We start from the raw sequence: 17,508 nt of genomic DNA, 5'->3' as shown, positions 1-17,508 counted from the left end.
TTCCTAAGTGTAGTGCTTTGCATTTGTCCTTATTGAATGTCATCCTCTTTATTTCAGACAGTTTCTCCAGTGTGTCAAGAACATTTTGAATTCTAATCTTGTCCTCCAAAGCACTTGCAATCCCTCCAAGCTTGGTATCATCCACAGACCCACAACAGATCCCTATGGTATCCCATTCGATATGCCCTTCCAGCTTGATTGTGAACTATTGATAACTACTTTCTGAATATGCTTTCCCAACCAGTTGTTCAACCACCTTATAGTAAATTCATCTAGACCAGTGGTGGGCAATCTGCAGCCCATCAGGGTAATCCTCTGGCGGGCCACCAGACCATTTGTTTACATTTGCCTGGCTGTCTGCAGCTCCCAGTGGCCGCGGTTCACCATTCCCAGCCACTGGGAGCTGCAGGCGGACCTGGGTAGAGGCATCCAGGATTGGGTCTCCATCTGGAACACGTGGAGGAGCCAAAATCAGTGTTGGCATGAGTGATGTGGCCTTCCCAAACCATGCTCTTTTCTAAATAATTATATTATACTCCTTTACTTTGCACTGCCCAGTGTGAAATGAAATCAATATCTGTTATCTTAAAAGTTATTAGAGTAACAAAGCTAGGACCCCATAATATTTGCTGAGCCATGGCCATGTATATGTAACGCCAACAGACCTTGTCGTCAGTGGGCAGGATTGAACCTGGGACCTCTGGAGCTAAATGTATGAGCTTCTACTGCATGAGCTAAAAGCTCAAAAGCCTGTTGGCCAAGGCTATAGAGCAGACTCATTAATTTCTCTCTAAGTGGTCTCGGTGCCAGTACATGGGACAGAACACCATACCTAGGAGGTGTGTGGGTTACATATACACCACGATCATCAGCAGAGGTCCTATAGCTGCTAACTAGTAGTAAAACGTCAAAGTAGCTGTGGCCAGTCTCTAGGGTAGATAATGATCACATGCACTAAGACAGAGTATGACAAATAAGCATCTACACAAACACCTACAGGCCAGCAAGTTGGGGTGTAGCTCTAAAGTACTCCAGTGTGCTGTGCACTAACTGTCCAGGTGGACCTTGCCACTGTCCACTGAAAGTTTACTAGTATGCATTGACATACTGCAAGGGTGCAGGGTGGGGCTTGTTTTAGGATTATTTTCAACCAGCTCTATGGAATTGATGGCTTTAGTCATCTGGAATAATACTACATAAGATCTAATTTTCCTGCTGTTTTAACATTCAGCACCAGATTGAAAAGCTATTTGACCTGCCTATTTTCTTACTTGTGAAGTCTTCACAGGCAAGTCTTCACTGAACTAGAAAAATATTAGCTAGCAAATTCTTTCCGTGCTTGAATGGCAAAAAGAATCTATACAAGTCTCTGTGTTGCCATATAATGTGACCTCTCCATCCTAGGGCAGTTAAAAATAGAATCTCACTTTTACATTCCTCTGGAAACCAGCTACAGGTTGAAATTTTGGCCCCATAGAAATCAATGGCCAAGTTCCCATCAACTTCAGCAAGACTAGGATTTCACTCAGTTTCCATCAAAGGTAGATGTGGATGACTGATCTGTCAGGAGCTCAGATATTCATGTCCACTGCTTCCCATCCAATTTATTCATTTTTTATTTTTGCTCTGTCTAGTGTCCTTTTGCCAATTGGATTTTCCTCCTCTGTCCCTATAATGTGAGTTATGACTTTTCCCGACTATGGGACACATCACATGCCCACTGAAATACCAAATCAAAATCAGCATGAGAATAGCTATCAAAGAATTCTTAGCTATTTTAAAAAACGCTGTGACATGCCTTTGCCCAAGCCCAATATTCATACTTCATCTGTCAGGTCACAAAGACCATTCTAGTCTGTAGCCTGATGAGTAATCCTTGAAAATAATGTAACTGACTCATGTTTTGGGGAACTAAGGTATCCACTTTGATGCTTGCTGGTGCCAGGTGAAAACAATTGGGAACAATCACAGGATCCAAATACTCATCAGAGCTCTGAAAAACTTCACATCTCTTTGTGAATTCTAACACTCTAACCCTCTGTTAAGTTGTATCAAGATTTTATGTGCAATGCTTCACTTGCATGATTTTGCTTGGCTACACTGTGTAATGATTGGTTTCAGAGTAGCAGCCATGTTAGTATGTATCCGCAAACGGAACAGAAGTACTTGTGGCACCTTAGAGACTAACAAATTTATTTGAGCATAAGAAAACGGCTTATGCTTAAATAAATGTTAGTCTCTAAGGTGCCACAAATACTCATGTTCTTTTTGTGTAATGATTGGCTTCACAGTGATTTTTTCATGCTATGCAGTTCTTCATCGAAAACAGAAGTATGTTTCAGTAACACACAAGTTAGATCTTTTCAACTGTGGCTTTCCTGGCAATCTTTAAATTTTTTTAAGATACTGACCCAGTTGAGATGGCTAATCATTCTTCCGCACAAAAAGTGGGAATATTGTTTTTTCCAGGGAGTTAAATCTACACCACCCGAATCCCCAGCATGGTCCCTAGTTACCCTACGAATGTGCACGGAACAACTCTGCAACATTCAGGGAAAGATTGAGTGTAACCTGATGTACTCTATAAAGACTATAATGTACTTCATCCTGATACAACCATTAATGCATTTCCTATATCTGCTTCCAGCCAAACTGGCAGCCCTTTAAAGTGGAGCTCCCCTTCCCCCGATCTGTGGGAAAGCCATTACATAATGCGGGTAGGTGTCTTCTCTCTGTAGTCTTCTTGCTCTGAGTTTAGGAAATAGACAGCCCTTTTTCTTGCTATACCTTCATTAGTTGTTTTTCTCATTTGCCAGTGCCAGTCTTTCTTACAGGCACGTTCTTCTGTCTGCAGGGGAGTTTTTTTTTTTTTTTTAAAAAACACAGTCAGCATTTCAGGCCTTTATACCAATACATTGCTTCTCACTGAGCCAGTGTGCCACGTGAGCAATATTCTTGAGTACCTTTGGTTTATCTTGAAAATTCTGCTGTCTTGTGCACTTTTTGTAAATGAATTCAGAACTTCGGATTTCCTTGAAGTAATTTCCACAGCCTTCTGGCATATGAAACCATGCTCAGATACACACTATTTCTGTATTGCCTCACTTTGTACACCAGCCTGTCATGAAAGGTGTTTTTTAAGACAGCATTGAGGTCACAGGAAGTGCCTCAATTCAATTGCAGCCCTCCCAAGTCTGGTACAAATTGTGCAATCATTTCCTCCATTTCTTGGTTTCTTTTATGAAAATGAAATCACCGAGATTAACAAAGTGAAATTTTACCTTCCATCATGCTCAGGAGAGTGGGTACAAACTGGTCTTCTGGCATGGCACTTACAGCTATAAATACAATGCTTTGTATAAGATCTCTGCTGTTCCTTATTCTCATAAAATGTTTTGAAAACCTGCCAAAACCTTTATTAGTGTCAGATGTCAATTGCTTTTCAAAGGTATTAAAGAGAAGTCATTGTAAATTCTAAAACAGATTAGCTGAAGCTCCAATGGATACAAGGTTTCTCTACTGACCATATAACGTAAAAGAGAAGTTAATGAACTGTAGAATTCACTCATGGAAGCTCCAGCAGTTTACCTACTGACTCCACCTTTATCCCTGGCTTCATTTCAAGTTGAGGAACTGCAGAAAGTTTTTCTTTTCAGCTAATGTCTACTATTGTATGTGTAGAGTTTTTAACTTTAGCATCATGTTGCATTATAGTGCTAACTTGGTGAAATCTATATTTCAGGTAAGCTATGTGTAATGAGAAATGTAATGTAGCCTCATAGTTTTTTATGAAGTGGACTGCATCCAAAATAAATACCAGCTCCACTGGGGTATTCATTGCACTAAATGCAGGAATTTTCAATAATCTATTGAGTTTTCCCTGTGTAGAATAATGGGCTTAATATATATCCTTATCGAGTAGCTACTGCTTGTTTCTTCCAGCAAGTCCTTTTCATCCTGGTACTCATCTCCATAGCAAGAAAGGACAATATGAAGTGATAAATTAAGGTGCAAGTGTGGCAAGTTGAGTCAATGTAAGTATTGCCCTCAAGTAGTCTGGATGTAAACTTTCATATGATCAATAGCAATATGTTCACCATGGTGACTATATTGTATGATACTATCAAAGGGTTCAATTTAAGAAGACATCCAATTAGACCTAATTAATATAATTTTTGAAAGCCAAATGTCAATAGAATATTTCAAAATAACTACTTCTTCAGATCAAAACAAGACAAAATCTAATTCAGAGTCCTCATAGGAAAGCAGCATGTGAAAGTAATGCTTATCCATCTTGTAAAAGGCTGTTGTGTGATTAGTTATCTAATCTAAGAATGGACCAGGAGAGAATAGACCAGGGTTCATGATGAACCTGTTTGTGTATTGAAACTGTAGGATAAATTGACACAAAAAAAATAAGCATGTATCCTCACTATGTTTAGTATACTCAGACATAAAAGAATTTATAGACAAGGAGGTATGAGCAAGCCTGTAGAAGGAGAGGAAAGAAAATGTAAGATGATGTTTAATGACCCTTTTTATTTGCTTTGTCATACTCTTACAGCTTTATTATTTTTAAAATTATTGTTCCAACCAGATCCATTAAGTTCTCAAGAAGCTTTAAGAATGGATACAAGAACTAAGGAAAGGTTTTTAGCATTCACATTGATACAATAGCACTAATCAAGAAGTCATTCACAGTCTTTGGTTTAAAAATATATTTTTGTTCTTTGCTTATTTGCCATATTTCTCATTCATGTTCTAATTTCTTTCTGATTGACCCTTTTCTTTTCCCTATGCTTGATGTTACCTCATTCTATTTATCCTTCTTAAACTCTCATTCCCAAGATGAAAAAATTGTATTTTTGCTGATTGAGTTTTTTCTTAATTACTAATTAAGTTTAGTAATTATTTTTATCTGTTGATACTGTAAAAGCATAAACTTGGATTATTCTTAAACATGAAGCTTTAAACTGTATCATAGTGCAGTGGGCTTACTGACTCATACCCAAGGACACAATTCAATGGATGTTTTATCTTTTCCTTAATTCTGTATAAGATAGTGGAAATGAATTGATTTTTTTTTGCAGCATGTGTTATTTTTTTCTGTCCCTCTTTCTAACTAAGTATTAATCATTAATTTAAACATTCTTTAATACCCACAGTTGCATGTTTTTCTTGTCAATATAGGAACTCTTCTGCATTCCTTCATTGTTGTTTTGACGGAGTTTAACTTTGCAGATTTCATATCACTGCTGGTGTTTAAGAGTTTTGGCACCTAATTTGTGATATCTGGGGTAGAGGAACTTGTAATGATTATAACCATCAGTGTGTCTTTCCTCTGAAGTTGGAGTTTTTGCTGATGATCCTTAGTGATGCTAGTTGGGGCCTCTAACCATTAGGGAAGGTTTGAGTTTGGATCACACTGCCTGATATTAGCGATAGAGGGGAATGAAAGAACAGAAAACTGAATCAAACACCCCCAAAAATCTGTCAAGAGGAAGTGGAATTGATTCCAGTCAGTGTCCTGCCCCCAATCCTGTAACCTCTAGATGCTCTTCAGCATGAATTTAGAGTGAAGACAGTGACATCAACCCCCTGAAATTCCACAGGAAAATTCCCCAGGGAGTTAATAATCCTGACTATGTCCTGCCAGGACCATGACTGTGGCCTGGAGCAGACGGGATGTCAGGGCAGAATTAACCCTTTATAAACCCAGTTGCTCTCTGTGAAACTTTCCCCTGGATGTCAGGACAAAGGAGAGCCATGCCACCTGCCCCTTCCCTGAGCTACTAAACCATTCCCAGTGGAGAACATGGAATGCAGAGGAAACCTAACAGCTTTGGGACCACACAGTTTTCTTCTTTTTGGCCCTCCTTTGCCTGAGGAAAGCACATGAGCTGGCAGAGAAAGTATGTAACAGACTACTTACATTGCAGCATGCAGGTTGCAAAGAAACAGATCTTTCAGTCCATTCCGAGAAGTGGTATCTTAGGTTAGGTAATATCAGTGGACGTACTGAGCTGCTGAAAGGTGATTTTGAATATTACAGCTTATTTTGGCAGATCCTAAATAGTAATACAAACTGGTGTCAAAACTGAACACAATAAAAAAACAGAATGGTGTTTTGATTTAAATGATCAGTAACGAGCCATAATTCTGAATTAATTGGCTTTACCTAAAATTCTTTATACCTCATTCATTGGAAGTTAAACACTTCACAGAATCATTGCATAATTTTTGATAAGCATTACTCATAAAAACAAGCCTATCTAGCATAATACTGCGTACAAGATATTGGAGAATATTGGTATGCTTGTGTGTGACTTGAGCCCTTTTTCTTAGACTGTAGATATAGTGCCCTCTTCTGAACAAGTATGTGGACAATTTGTATTTCCTGAGTTGATGAAAATGTTGCTACACATGAAGTCTTCTTCAAAGTTCAGTGGAACAAAATGTTTTTCTCTTTTTATTTCTCTTCTCAACTGAGTAACATTGCTAATACTGCTGTATGCTACACATTGCAAATGTAATGTCAGAGGAACAGTCTGACAGAAACTCCTGGGATAATGGGAATCAGCTGCCTTTCTTAATCTGACATGAATACTGAGTTTATCTGCTTACTGGATTCTTGGAAATATTACTTGTCTCCAGGTGCCATGAGAACTGCATTAGTGGTCATTCGGCACAGAGGTGAATAACTTGCCTTTGTCATCGTCCAGGTTAAAGTGCGGCTGCATATGGAGAATACTAGGCTAAATTTCTGTTTTGTACATTCATTTATATATGTTATACCACTTCCTCAAAAGTTCTGTAGTCTGGGATTCTAAGAGTGTTTTAAATAGCAGTTTAAACTGAAATAATTATTAAAGTATTCACATCAGTCCAGATTTTTTTCAGTTTAACTTCATTAATTCTTTTCTCCATTTGGTTTGTGGACCACCATGATTTCCAACAGACTATTGTCACATTTTAAATCACTCTTGAGTATAGTGAAATAGGGAGGGTAAGTAAGGTTGACTCCTGAATAGCATACGAGACAGCCCAGAGTAAGGCAGATACTGTGAAAGTTATACAGTACTTGTTATATAGTCAAGCCGCCTCAAAGAGATTACTTTAGATGAATCTTACACTGAAACCAAAGACTTTACGTTGGTTAACCTCATGTTATTAATTATAATGATTACAGAGTTGTTAGAATTTTTCCATTGCCAGTTACTGAAATTTTAGTCACTACTGTATAGTATTCTCTGTAATTCTGTGACATTAGTGATTATCATTATGTTGTGGCTTCCAGGGTGGTTGTTTTGCAGTATTCCTCGCTGTTGTCATAATAACTTTAGGACTTGTTGCAGAGAGACACCATTGGGCTGTATGTATCTCCCTGTATAAATAGATACGTTATCGGGGAGAAGTTGTGTGTGGGTTGTCCTTTTTTAAGTGTGTATTTTAAGAAAGGTTGATGATTGAATAATTCTGGGGTTTCATCTTATCCTGTAATTATTCAGATTATCAATGAACAGGGAATTCTAAAGAAAACAGCTACCTGAACTCTAACACTGTTTTAGTTGAAGTTTTCCCCAAGTCCAGATAGCACTCACAGCTGATGTAATATTTATGGATCACAGCCCTTGACTCTTAGCGATGCACTTATACCCTTCCGCCAGTAAGTTTCTTTCCTGACTTTGTTTCTCATTTTCAGAGAAATAGGAAGTTTTCATAACTGATAGTGGAGCATTAACCCATCTCTTACGCACCAGTTAACTGGGAAACATTTTTTTCTGAAGCCAGTAAATCTGAATTTCTCTTTATTTGAAAGCCTTCAATTAAATTATTTTAAAGCTGCTAGATTTTCAGCTGTTATTTTACAACTGTACATTTTCAAAAGGAAAATATTTTTAAATGTAGTATCATAAGGCTCAGCAAATGGAGCTATTACTTTTACAGACACATCAACCAGTTTTGCAGATAACCAATAAATTGAACAGTACAAATGTAGTTCTTACTCTTTCCAAGTCCTGTGACTTCACAATGACAAGAAAACATTTCACTTTGATAATGCCTGTGTTTTAAACGACTGTGGGTGAAAGTATATGTATAAGTTTGTATCCTGTAGTAGAAGATGACAGGTTTCAGAGTAACAGCCGTGTTAGTCTGTATTCGCAAAAAGAAAAGGAGTACTTGTGGCACCTTAGAGACTAACCAATTTATTTGAGCATGAGCTTTCACGAAAGCTCATGCTCAAATAAATGTGTTAGTCTCTAAGGTGCCACAAGTACTCCTTTTCTTTTTGTAGTAGAAGATATTACTTGAAGCTGATGCCACCTGTTCCAAGGTGGTTGTTTTAGGTTGTTCAAAGTTGTACCAGCAACCCACAACTCTAAAGGGCTATTTGGCAGCTGTGAATCACTGGGAACAGAGATGCCTCAGGCATAACGCCTTAGTCCGGGCTATGCTCTTTACGCAAAGGGCTAAGAGATGCACCCACTGCTCTGCTCTAGGACTCTACCACACTGGGGAAATCCTTAGACAGATAGATTGGCTTTGGGCAGACAGATCCATTGACTTACCGACCACTTTGCTTAGCTGACCAGTGCAAAATGTCAGGAGTATTGTAATGCTTGGTCAGTTGTTTGATTCATAGAGTATAATGCTGGAAGGGACCATTAGATCAGTGGTTTTCAAACTTCGGGTCGCTACCCAGTATTAGGTAGCAGAATGCAAGATACTGGGTCACCTTGCTTAGCACTAGGGACCCTGGCGTCCGGCATGGAAAAACTAGTAGTCCCTACCTGTTCTGACACCGCGATGTGCCCCAGAAGTGGCCCGCAGCAGGTCCGGCTCCTAGGCAGGAGGGCCATAGAGCTCCGCACACTGCCCCTGCCCCAAGCACTGGCTGGGGGGGCGGGCGCCTGCAGGTGAGAGCCTCGTGGAGCTGCTTGCATGCCTCCGCCTAGGAGACAGACCTGCTGCTGGCTGCCTCTGGGGTGCAGTGCGGTCTGTGGTGCCAGGACAGTCAGGAAGCCTGCCTCTGCACCCCGGCTGCACCGCTGACAAGGAGCCGCCGGAGGTAAGCCCATGCCCCAACCCCGTGCCCCAAACCCGGAGCCCCCTCTTGCACCCCAAACCCCTCATCCCTGACCCCCCTCCTGCACCCCATTCCCCTTCCCCAGCCCAGAGCCCCCTCTCACACCCCAAACCCCTCATCCTCAGCTCCGTTGGGTCGTGGGCATCAACAATTTTCTTCAGTTGCATCGCCAGAAAAAAAGTTTCAAAACCACTGCATTAGATCATCTAGTTCAGTGGTTCTCAAACTTTTGTACTGGTGACCCCTTTCACACAGCATGCCTCTGAGTGCAACCCCCCCGCCTTATAAATTAAAAACACTTTTTTATATATTTAACAACATTATAAATGCTGGAGGCAAAGTGGGGTTTGGGGTGGAGGCTGACAGCTTGTGACCCCCCATGTAATAACCTCGTGACCTCCTGAGGGGTCCCAACCCCCAGTTTGAGAACCCCTGATCTAGTTTTAGACCTCTTGTATAACATACACTATGAAATTTCTGCCTGTTACCCATGTATTGAGTCCAATTGCTTGTGTTCGACTAAAGCATATCTACCTAGAAAGACATCCAGTCGTGTTTAGAAGTAATCACGAGATGGAGAATCCACCAGTTCCCATCATAGTTTGTTCTAAGGGTTAATCTTCCCTACTGTTAAAAATCTGTGTTTTTTTCTTATTTTAGTTAGTCTAGCTTCAGCTTCCAGCCATTGGTTCTTGTTATGCTTCTCTCTGCTGAGATCCTGAAGATCTTGGCTATCCTTTGCTTATTGGTTCTTGTAAGCTTCTGCCCGGTGTGGCCTGGGGATGCCCTTCTGGGCATGTTCGCCCCTTCTCTGCTTCAGCCAGCTGCTTACGCAGAAGTTCTTGCTCGTCTATGGCTGCCTCTCATTCTCTGGCCATGTCCCTGGCATTCGCCTCTGCCTTGCCTCCAGCCACGCACATACGCCAGCATCCCCTGGACCCTCCATCTTCAGAGTCTGGGTCCCGACTGCGACCTGCTCCTCGACAGCCTGGGTCCTGGCCTCTTGCTGTCCCACACTGTCCCAGTCCCCTTTTCAGCCGTCTCTCTGGGATGGCTCCCTGGCAGGTCTATCGTCATCACCGCAGCATCGACGCTGCTGGTCTTCGACCCCGCTGGGTCCTTAGGCACCTCTTCTTTCACCCCTCATCCCTTGAGGGGGCAGTGCCTCTTAATATGGCCCTGCTCATGGCAGCCAAAGCAGGGTCCCCGCCTCTTTGCTACCTTGGGCCTTCGCCTTGTGCCTGGGCACTCCCACTGCAGGTGTCCTTGTCGCCCAGAGGCCCAACATGTCTGTTGTCCCTGGGTTTCCTCACCCAGCAGGCCTTCCCAGGGCCTTGTCCCTTCCCCTGCTCTAGGTGAGGCTCCTTGCCCCCATCCCAATAGGGACAATCTCTCTTTAAATGTCCATGCCTCTTGCAGGCCTAACAAGCCCTGTACTCCGCCACTGGCCTCCTGGCCCTGGTGCGGGGCTTTTCCCACCACTCTCGGCAGCTCTTCGTAAACTCCCTTCTCAGGAGTCTTTCTAGGACCCGCTGCTCCCTTGCCAGCTGCCCCAAGTGCTCTTGGAGGGCCCCCTGCACCTCCCATAGTCCCTCTTGGGTTTCCCTTGTGAGTCATCATCTGCCCCCTTCTGTCGGGGTGCTGACGCCAGGGCCCAAGCAGGGATGAAAGAAAACCTCTGCGTAGGCGGGATCCATCATCCCCTCAATAGTGGCACAACTTGCCCAGTACCCATAGTTCCCTTGTGTCAGGAGTGGACCTGAGTTGCTTGCGTTCTCCACCATGTGTACCACGGCGGGCACTCACCACCGTGGCACCTCCTGCTGGTCGTCTGGGAATTAGCTCATTTCGAGCCTTGGAGTGCCTCCTGCTGGCCGGTGTCTTCCTACCGGTGCCTGCTTCCTCCTGATCTCTACTACTTACAGAACTTCAGGCTGTGCGTCCCCCCCCGACCCCGGTGTCCTTTACCTTGGGGTGCTTTCTCACAACAGTGCCCCCACACTCTGGGTCTCCCCTCCCCAGGGAACCCCAATCCCCTAAACCAACCTCGCCTCAGTGACCCACTGCCAGTTCTCATCTAGCCCCTTCCCTCAGGGGCAAACTGCAGTCTGAAGTGGCCACTCATCGTCAGCAATGGGGTTTGGACCTGCTGCCTTTCCAGCCCCAGTTGCCTCCCTGCCGCCCTAGAACCTCCCCCGGCCTTTAGCAAGGCCTCAGCCTGGGGACTCACCAGGCCAGAGCTCCTCAGCTTGGCCTGCCTTTCCCCAGCCCTGCTCTGCCTCAGGTACCCTGCTTGCTCTCCCAGGCAGCCTGGTCCTCTCTGCTCCTCAGCTGGAGCAAGAGTCTTCTCTCACTCCCTCAGCCTGCCCTTTTATCAGGGCCAGCTGTGCCCTGACTGGGTGTAACCCCACCTGTGGTTGACTACCCAACCAGCCTCCCTTGGCTGCTTTTAACCCCTTCCTAACTGGAGCGGGGTGACTGCCCCGCTACAGTTCTCAAAGTGTGTTTTTTATTACTTTCCAGTAGCTTTTTACGTCTGATTCTGTGGTAGCGAGTGTCTTGTTTAATACTGAATGCTAGCTAATAAATCTTTGGTTGAATTATTTTTAAAGAATTTCTAATTTAATACATGTGCTTGGTGGTTTTTCCTCTTCCACCATAGATTAAGATTAAACAATCAGAACACAGGAGAGAATAAAACATGTTTTAAATCCATTGTGGATTATGAATTATTTTAAAAATTAATAATTTGCCTTTAATTTTTTCCCATATTTTCTTTGCTTTACAGATCCATGATGGAACAGTCCAGTTCATTCTTGATTGTTTGTATTAGTTTTCTACTTGTTGAAGCTTCAGCACACAATGGAACTGCATCACCAAATAACACAACAACACGTAAGGAAACATTTAATTCTTTGGGTCAGTTACGGGTAAGATTCATACTCTCAGAATCCTGAGTCTTTCTCTATTCCCTCTAACTCCACTGATGCACTCTCACCCAAACTTTTTTTTTTTTCGGTAACTTTTTATTAAGACAAAGTTACAAAAAAATATCAACATAGTATATTGTACCTTACTGATTACTTATTCAGGATCTGGTTAATATTCAAAGAACCTAGATAAATATTCTGGCTTATTGGCATGCTCCCCTGTGTACACTAAACAGGGTGACCAACATCTATCCTGTTTCTGGAGCTTCTCTTGTTTATTATGTACTTGGTATGAAAGTTTTTCTATTACAAGGACAGTCCATATTTTACTATGCCACAATTCCATAGGAAGACAAGTCACATTTTTCCAATAATGTGCAATCGGAGTCTTACTGCTAACAATAAAAAATAACTTAATTTTGTCATTCTGTATAAAATGTAGATCCTTTACTGGAACATTAAGTAAGCAGGTCGGGAAGCTCTAAGAAGCTGGCATTTTGTCATGAGATGAATCTCTTTTTAATAATTGCCTTCCAAAATAAGTATATTTGGATATGTGATTTTGACCATTTGTGTTTTAGCAGTTAAAGCTTTAACTTTTGAATCTCAATGTCTACTGTCATTCAGTAATTATTGTCTGACACTCCCATTGTCTGTCACCCCTTCATAATTTCGCACAACTGTGAAAATTTAAATGCATAAAAATTGAAAATCTATTTTAAAATAAGCATTGATATCTGTTGAAATTATAAAAAAAATAAAAATTGAATTCTGCCAAGCCTGTCCTTTGTTAACCCAGTTAATCACATCTTTTAGTTGTGATGCATAATAATAATAATTAATAAGCCAAATTAGGGAAAAGCTAGTCCACCCCTATCATAAATAAAGGGAAGGGTAACCACCTTTCTGTATACAGTGTTATAAAATCCCTCCTGGCCAGGGGGAACATCCTGTTACCTGTAAAGGGTTAAGAAACTCAGCTAACCTGGCTGGCACCTGACCCAAAGGACCAATAAGGGAACAAGATACTTTCAAATGTAGGGGAGGTGGGGGAAAGGCTTTTGTTTGTGCTCTTTGTTTACGTGGTTGTTCTCTCTTGGGACTGAGAGAGGCCAGACAGAAATCTATCTTCTCCAACCCATCCTAATCCAAGTCTCCAATACTGAAACCAGTATAGGTAAGCCAGGTAAGGCGGCTTAGTTTATCTTTTGTTTTATGTGACTTTTCCCTGTGTTAAGAGGAAGGTTTATTCCTGTTTTCTGTAATTTTAAGGTTTTGCCCAGAGGGGCATCCTCTGTGTTTTGAATCTGAATACCCTCTAAAGTATTTTCCATCCTGAATTTACAGAAGTGATTCTTTTACCTTTTCTTTAATTAAAATTCTTCTTTTAAGAACTGATTGATTTTTCATTGTTCTTAAGATCCAAGATCCAGGTGTTCACCTGTACAAATTGGTGAGGATTATTATCAAGTCTTCCCCAGGAAAGGGGGTGTAGGGCTTGGGGGGATATTTTGCGGGAAGACGTCTCCAAGTGGTCTCTTTCCCTGGTCTTTGTTTAAAATGCTTGGTGGTGGCAGCATACTATTCAAGGCCAAGGCGAAGTTTTAACCTAAGCTGGTAAGAATAAGCTTAGGGGGTCTTTCATGCAGGTCCCCACATCTGTACCCTAGAGTTCAGAGTGAGGAAGTTGTAAACCTCCAGTAAGCTATCTTGTTTTAAGACTGTCTCAAAATACAGAGTAGACATTTTAAGTAAATAACCTGTGATCTTCTTAAATGGTGTGTACACAAAAACGTCCTACTCACTCATCACTTTTTTTTTAAATCAAAAACTATGAAGATCTACAAACCCCACCACCTCCAAACTCAGCTGACACTTCGTTAATATAAGCAACCTTGTGTTACTAATACTGTCTCCCTTGTTCTCTCTCCATTATGTTCAACATCCATCTGTTGCATCTTCTTGCTATTTAGTACTCTGGGATCCAACAGAGAAATCTGAAATTTTAGGAATTAATATTTCTGAAAGCATCAGAACAAACTGTTGTCAGCTACATAAACTAAAATGGATAAAGGAATCTTTAAAATATTTAGGAATAAATATTGTAGACGTTGTTTCTCAAACTTTTTTTTACTGACAACCCCTTTCACACAGCAAACCCCTGGAGTGCTACCCCCTTGTTAATATCACTTTTCATAGCAGACTTACTAGCACAGACTTCACAGCAGACTTAGCTAGCTGGGAGGCATGTACTCACGACCCCCATGTAATAACCTTGTGACCCCCTGAAGGGTTGTGATCCCCAGTTTGAGAACCCCTGTATGTAGAGAAACAAAAACTTTTTAAGACAAATTATCTTCCACTGTGGAATAAAATAATAAAAGGCATGGAGAAATGGAATACATATGAAATTTCTTGGCTAGATAGGGTAGCCTTGATAAAGATGAATTTCCTACCACTATTTTTTTTTCAGTGCATCCCTGTTGGTAACCTTGACGTTACATTAACAACATAGCAGAATGCACTATTAAAATATATATGGAAACGTACAAGACAAATGGTGAGTTCTACAGTTTTGTAAAAGCCTCTAAAGTGGGGTTGTCAGGGAGCTTCCAAGCCGTCCCACCAAGACTCGCCTAGTACCTCGGCCTTCGTGCACAGCACACCCACAGCACCGGACTCTGCCTGGCACCGCTCCCCATTGCCCCAAAAGAAAACAAAGAAGCACGGCTCCCTGGCACTGAGCAAGAAGGGCCATGGGACATCAGGCAAAAGACCGGTTTGGGCTCCCCTGCCACTCTGGAGCCACGTGGATGTGCCTCCCCGGTCGGGGCCCTTAGCCCCTTAAAGAATTCACCACTGGTAGAAGACCCAAACTCCTGGCAGCATTGATGCCTTCCCAAGCTCCCCTGGCGCCAAGAGGGCAGAGGCCTCTGCCCACACCACCAGCAAAGGCTTCCCACGAGGGCAAGCCAGCTGCTAAGACCCCTCAGGGGGCAGTGGAGTGCCCCTGAGACAAGGCAGCGCTCTCTTCCATGCTGCAGATCTCCAGAGTTGCAGCCCAGATCCTCTGGGGCTTGCCCATGATCTCCGGCACCATGAGCGTGGTTCTGGCCATCTCGACATGGATCGCTTAAGGGGAGGCACCAATCTCCATTTTGCCAGCACCGTTCGCTCTCCTGCTGGTAATCCTCTTGGAGCAGATCTCGGTTGCCTGCACTGTGGGAGCGCTCCCTCTCATGACTCCGGTCCACCCTCGGCCCTGGTCCCTCGATACCAGCACTGATCCTCTCACTCTAGGGACTGGTCTCCGGTGGCAACGGTCATCAGGCAGATGCAAGCGTCGATGGCCCCACCATCACCAGAAGGGGATGCCTCCAGCACGAAAGGGCAGTTCAGCCCCTCAACCAGACTCCATCAGTGCGACTGGGCTCCCAAGGCCGCATCGACATGGATGGTGCTGCCTTGGCAGCATGGCCAGCACAGCGGCTTTATTGGAGCGCGTGGGGCATGCCAGTCATGATAATGCCCCCTTCGCACCTCTCATCTGCTGCTGCTTCAGAGCAACAGTTGGCGCACCACTGGCACTGGGCACGGTGCATGAGTCATGCTCGGAGGTTGGGGTAGAGGATACTACACCCACCCCCAAACCCTCCCTCCTTCATGGGGGACGATGCCCTGGGGCCTCCCCCAGTGGTACAGTCGACGTTTTCATCCCTGGATGAGGCAGTCGCGGGACTCTTGAGGGCCAGCCTGCCTGACGACTTTAAAGAACACCAGGTCCTGCTTTGACAGGTGTCCGAGAACTTGGGCCTAGAGGTGGAGGAGATGGCCAAGCAGGCAGACACCTTGTTCAATGTCCTCTCAGCCTCTACCTGGCCTGTGTTGCACTACCAGTGCAAGACAAGGTCCTCAAAATTGCCAAGGTCCTCTGGCAAACTCCGTCTTCCATCCCTCCCCCCTCCAAAAGGGCCAAAAAGAAGTACTTTGTCCTGGCCAATAACTCATACCCACCCATTTCTGGGCTTGCTGGTTATCTGTGCGACCAATGAAAAAGACAAGCAGGGACACACCAACTCAACTCCCAAAAATAAAGAGGCTAAAAGATTTGGACCTTTTTGAGAGAAAAATTTATTCTACCACCAGCTTACAATTCCAGGGGGCGAATCATCGGGCCCTCTTGGGCAGCTACAATTTTAATTTATGGGACTCCCTTCATCAGTTCAAGGAGTCCCTCCTGCAGGGTTTTGCACAAGAATTACTTCCTGGTGGAGGAAGGCACACTGCTCAGAGGATTTCGTCCTGGATCATGGCTTGCATCTGCTACTGCTATGAGCTGGCGAAGGTGCCTCTGCCAGTGATCGTGACAGCACATTCAACTAGGGCACAAGTATCGTCAGCAGCCTTCCTGGCACAGGTACCAATCCAAGAGATCGGTAAAGCCGCTACCTGGTCGTCTGTCCACACATTCGCATCTCATTATGTGCTTACCCAGCAAGCTCGAGACGACACTGGCTTTGACAGAGCAGTGCTGCAAGATGGTGAACTCCAAACCCGCCTCCATTGATACTGCTTGTGAGTCACCTAGAATGGAATCAACATGAGGAAGCACTTGAAGAAAAAAGAGTTACCCACCTTTTTCATAACTGTTGCTCTTCAAGATGTGTTGCTTATGTCCATTCTATTACCTGCCCTCCTGCCCCTCTGTCCTAGTGGTTGGCAAGAAGGAACTGAGAGGGCACAGGGCCAGCAGCGTTTGATATAGCAATGCATGAGCGCAGCACTCAAGGAGGTGCCACAGCTGGCCCTATGGATACCGCTAAGGCAAAAATCTCCAACTATGCACATGGGTGCAGTCACACCTAGAATGGAATGAATATGAGCAACACATCTCAAAGAACAAAGCTTCAAAAAAGGTGGGTAACCGTGTTTAGACTTAGCCACATTCAACTCTAGACCCTATTCTTTGCCAGATCTTCTTCTGCATCAGCCAAAAGAACTGTCATCTGCATAGTGAATGTTACTCACCCATTTTCCATTCATCTTAATACCTTCTTCTGTTTCTTCGATTCATTTGATCAAACACTTGCTATAAATGTTGAATAAAGCTGATGACATTATACAACCTTGCCTCACTCCTTTTTTAATCTCTATTAGATTTTCATTTTAATCTCCCATTATAATCACTTTCTGATTCCAGTTTAATTGTTTTATTACTCGGAGCTCATATCCATCAGTCCCTACAGATCTTAATATATTGAACAATTTGGAGTGGTTGAATCTGTCATGCTTTTTGAAAGTCAACGAAACCCGAGTATAGTGTTTTCCCTATTTCAATTGCTCTTTCTATTATGAGTTTCAAGTTAATAATGGTGCTTATTGTGCCCTTTCCACATTTGAAGCCATATTGTAGTTTGCTTATTTTCTCATCAGTCTTTCCTTGTATTCGATCTTGAACAACTCTCAGAAGTATCTTAGAGGAATGTGATA

The 17,508-nt window shown here is 43.1% G+C and overlaps 1 protein-coding gene across 6 annotated transcripts in view; it reads left to right on the top strand.

The window, feature by feature from the left end:
- The window catches only part of PTPRE (protein tyrosine phosphatase receptor type E), a 224,334-nt gene that overhangs the window by 108,948 nt on the left and 97,878 nt on the right, over window positions 1-17,508 (top strand). For 4 of the 6 annotated variants that reach the window (XM_043551995.1, XM_037904756.2, XM_043551996.1 and 1 more), the window contains one exon: window positions 11,877-11,983. In XM_043551995.1, coding sequence (XP_043407930.1) covers window positions 11,877-11,983 — 107 coding nt within the window. Of the gene's footprint in view, window positions 1-2,699; window positions 2,718-7,718; window positions 7,791-11,876; window positions 11,984-17,508 lie in introns of those variants that run through there. The other 2 variants (XM_043551998.1, XM_043551997.1) reach the window with 2 other exon arrangements.

This window comes from Chelonia mydas, chromosome 7 (assembly GCF_015237465.2).
Source record: "Chelonia mydas isolate rCheMyd1 chromosome 7, rCheMyd1.pri.v2, whole genome shotgun sequence".
Taxonomy (NCBI): Eukaryota; Metazoa; Chordata; order Testudines; family Cheloniidae; genus Chelonia; species Chelonia mydas.
Note: the sequence above shows the minus strand (reverse complement) of the source record. Positions and strands in the feature narration are given on the sequence as shown.